The sequence below is a fragment of the Malus domestica genome, chromosome 02, assembly GCF_042453785.1.
Source record: "Malus domestica chromosome 02, GDT2T_hap1".
In the NCBI taxonomy this organism is placed as follows: Eukaryota; Viridiplantae; Streptophyta; class Magnoliopsida; order Rosales; family Rosaceae; genus Malus; species Malus domestica.
This window is the reverse complement of record NC_091662.1, coordinates 17,899,592-17,903,375: the sequence shown is the minus strand read 5'-3', so window position 1 is coordinate 17,903,375 and position 3,784 is coordinate 17,899,592. Positions and strand designations below refer to the sequence as shown.

General features: G+C 37.4%; 1 protein-coding gene across 2 annotated transcripts; it reads right to left on the bottom strand.

Annotated features, from left to right (window-relative positions):
• Nucleotides 1-1,520: 1,520 nt before the first annotated feature.
• LOC103405470 (probable xyloglucan endotransglucosylase/hydrolase protein 6) lies at nt 1,521-3,345 on the bottom strand. 2 transcript variants are annotated; one of them, NM_001294014.1, is given in 5 exon segments: nt 1,521-1,723; nt 1,812-2,222; nt 2,472-2,668; nt 2,757-2,857; nt 3,041-3,268. In NM_001294014.1, coding segments are annotated over 4 exon segments (885 nt in total). In that variant the 5' UTR covers nt 3,237-3,268; the 3' UTR covers nt 1,521-1,723; nt 1,812-1,831.
• Nucleotides 3,346-3,784: the final 439 nt, after the last annotated feature.

Here is a 3,784-nt window from a genome sequence, read left to right as displayed (position 1 = left end):
CTACGAGCTGTCGGTAATTTTTTCAATTTTAGTTTTTTATTTTTGATTTTTGTTAAAGATAGAGAGGAAGTACGTAGAATGAAAGGGAGATGAATGTGGGATGGAGGGCGGGATGATAGAGGAAAGAAATCTACAAAGGAGAATGATTGTTTTTAGTTTGTCTTTTAATTTTCTTCTGCCTCCCGTCCTCCACCCTTCATCCCTCTCTCTCTCTCTCTCTCTCTCTTTATATTTATTCTCCATCTCTAACAAGTTAAGTTACCATGTAAACTCAATACTTATAAAATTAAAAACTAATTAAGGGGGGAAGATTTTTATCGAAACTAAAATATGAAATTTAAAAACTAAAAACAAAATGAAGTACTACTTTAGTTACCCTTGTGATAGATATTAACTTATCCAATGGACTAGTTCCGGTTGCCAGTTGATTCATATAAATCGTCGGCTGTTTGTATATGGCCTGCGTCTTCTAAGCACCTTTATTCTTATACCGACTGTCGGCCAAATGGGTTGAAATTGAATTGAACCATTGTGGAATGCAAGCCAACCACGTCTTTGCTTTTAGGTACTGTAGTTGGCACTATACTTGTGGACCTAAAATGCACAGTATCTTAATTTCACCGGTTCCCTTATTTTAATGCCCTCTTATCCATCCGGTCGGGATTAGACCTGCCCGTGTCACTATGAAAACACATCCGACTAACCATTAGATATAGTACCAGTCAATCTTTACTTTATTGAATTCGTTGAAGGGTTTCCTCTTAATGCTGCCTAACCAAAAAATTTGGCGTTTTAGAAATTTTTCCCTAATTAAGCACTTCTAATTTGTCAGTTTTCTAAGTTCATATTGGATTTTAAGATTTGTTTTAGTTTGTTGGGAAATCATTTGTGAGTGTAAAGTGATTGAGCTACTTGTATATTCAGAAAGTAGAGAATATTTCTCATTTAGTCTACAAGCCTACATCTACATGGATCATAAATCTGACGTCCCAATGGTACAATGCCCGTAACAGTGACATGTTTCAGGGTCATGCGGGCATGCAACAAGTGATTGTGACTCTGCTGATTGTGATTGACCTGGGACCATCTTTGTGGTTGGTACAGATGGCTTATGCTAGCTAGGACCTAGGTGCATTACTACCCCATAGGCATTTCAGGGGACGTCAGCTTAATACACTTACTACGTTAAGAACATTACTGGACAGTAAGATATACATACATACATACATATATATATATATATATATATATATATATATATGAACTCCGATGTTAGGCGACATTGGACAAGAACTGCTTTAGGATGGATGAATAACCTCTTCGAAAGTCTTCGTGTTCCATATGGTTCGATTCAGTCGATCATTTGGACGAGTTGAAAACCTGTACACAAATAAATCGACCTCATTTTGTTTGTTTCCTTCTTTTTTTCTTTGTTAGCTCGTGTCAGAATGGATCAATTTCTTCTTTCAACAGTACGAAACAATGCCAGATTTTTGCTTCAAAATTCAGAAACTGATAGAAAGGGTTCAAATCAAGCACATATCCTTTTCACTATAAAGCAGGAGCTTTTATTGGTACAATAATGCGAGCTGGATACACACATACAGCCACTAATAGATATCGACATTTGCTCCCTTCTAAAACAGACTTATCCTTCCATCCATAAACACAGGCTTAGATATGAACAAGAATTTCCCATATTTCCCCATATACCCTTTATACTATGCATGGCTCTTATTACACGTTAGTGTACAAGGGCACGTACGTTATAACAAGTATGAAATATGGATGTACGTACAAACAATCATTGTTTTTGGCAAATGGAGGCAACTTAGAAGCCGGCGGTGCACTCCGGTGGGGCTACTGGGTACCGGGATCTGTCGGTGCAGTAGTCGTAGATCATGTGGTTGATACGAACCCACCTGTATCTTCGATAATCGAGGGCGCTGAGGGCTTGGTAGGAAGCGCCTTCCCACCAGTTATTGGTGCTTGAGGCACAAGAGGCTGGTCCTGGCACACTGCATCCCTCAATGTCAAAATCCTTGTAATATGAAAAGAAAGGAGCTTTGCTCCAGTTTATCTTCTCAAGTCCTCCTCTAGTAGCCCAATCATCAGCTTCCCACAACGTCGAAAACACTCCCATAGGTTGGAGCTTTGGGTATGGGACTCCTTTGGCTTCATTGTTCTTGTACACCCTTATAGGCATATCATCCACATAGAAGCTGCACCACCAACAATATTGACATTCGCACCGAATTATTATTACTGACAAATTTAAAATTAGTGAGAAAACAAATATTGTATTTTTATAATGAAATATCTTCTCAGATAGTCTATCATGCATGTTGTCAAATGTGAATTAGAATCAATCATTTATTTGACCTATTTTTATTTAACTCATTACTTGTTATAAACAGTGTGACAACACAACATGTCTGATGTGCACATGTTTATTGAACATATTAGCTTACACAATATGGTGATGATTCCAGAGGATTGTGTAAGTGTGGAAATCAGCAGCAGGGTCAAACCAGAGGTTAACCCTTTGCTCCCTATCACCCTTCCCATGAGCATAGATATTGGTTTGGACTGTATAAGGCTGTCCAGTCCGGTTCCCCAAGAATTCAAAATCTAGCTCGTCACGAACTGTATCGGTGTCAGAGTTCATCTGCCAAAACAATCAAAACAAAACAGATTAATTCATATAAATCAAGAAACCCAGAAACTTATTTGGGGTTTTGAAGCCGTGAAGTTACATAAAAAGCAGTGACAGTTCCAGCAGAGTCTCCAGGGATGAGCTTGATCTTCATGCTCACACGCCCAAACAAGTACTTCTGTTTGGAGGCAAACCCACATCCTGAAAAAGTAATGTATCAAAATTTGCAAGCACTCATTACTTTGTCATATTTTGTGAAGACAAATAAAAATCCGATCGATTCGAACTTTTTTTCTTTCATAAAAAAAAAAAAAAAAAAAAAAAAAAAAAAAAAACTATATTATTACTAAAATATATAGCAAAGTTGACCCCACGATCGGATACCAGAATTTTGGTCAAGAACGAGTTGGATGGCCCTCCCTCCATCGATTTGCCTGATATGAGAATCAGACCATGTGACTCGGAAGTCCTGAAGAAAAGTGGCTGGTCGTCCAAAAGATGAAAGAGAAAATAAAGAAAGAAAGCAAAAGCAGAAAGAAGCAACGACAGCCCTCCAACTCCAACTAGGGTAAAGGGCCATGATTTTGTCACACACACAAATATATATTAGAGATTATATATGGAATTAATATTTTGAATGTGATTTAGATGATGAGAAGATGTGGGCTATTTATACATTTAGTTTGGCTAGGGGGAAGATTATTTGTGATTAAGACTGGCTTCCCAATGGAAAGTTCCATCACAACTTTGCTTTCCATCCAGCTAATGGCAAGCTTTCAGCTAGGTCCTACCCAACAGTTTGTATTCTTCTTTCGAGATTCTTCTTTCTTAGTTAATCATTCAGGACGAGAGATTTTTCAGTGTAACTGGAACACAGAGTGGTACATCACGTGTCACTATATCAATGGTGGAATATATGTGCTAAAAGATTGATAACTCAAAAAATACAATTTCCCACCACTTATATAAAAACACGTAGTGTTTCACTTATATTTCCGTCACAATGAAAAAATTCTCCTCCGGAATGCCATAATCAACTACCATAATTTTCTTCATCTTAATTTTCTACTATGCTAGTAGCACTTGGCCTAACTTTTGCGTGGTATATATATATATATATATATATAT

Bases quoted from the DNA above. Each gene is read 5' to 3' on its own strand.
- LOC103405470 (XM_070804355.1), bottom strand. From the start codon at position 3,236: ATGGCCCTTTACCCTAGTTGGAGTTGGAGGGCTGTCGTTGCTTCTTTC. The intron at 2,858-3,040 runs GTATCCGATCGT...TTACTTTTTCAG, and splicing joins CGTTCTTGACCAAAATTCTG to GATGTGGGTTTGCCTCCAAA. The intron at 2,669-2,756 runs GTAACTTCACGG...TTGTTTTGGCAG, and splicing joins GAACTGTCACTGCTTTTTAT to ATGAACTCTGACACCGATAC.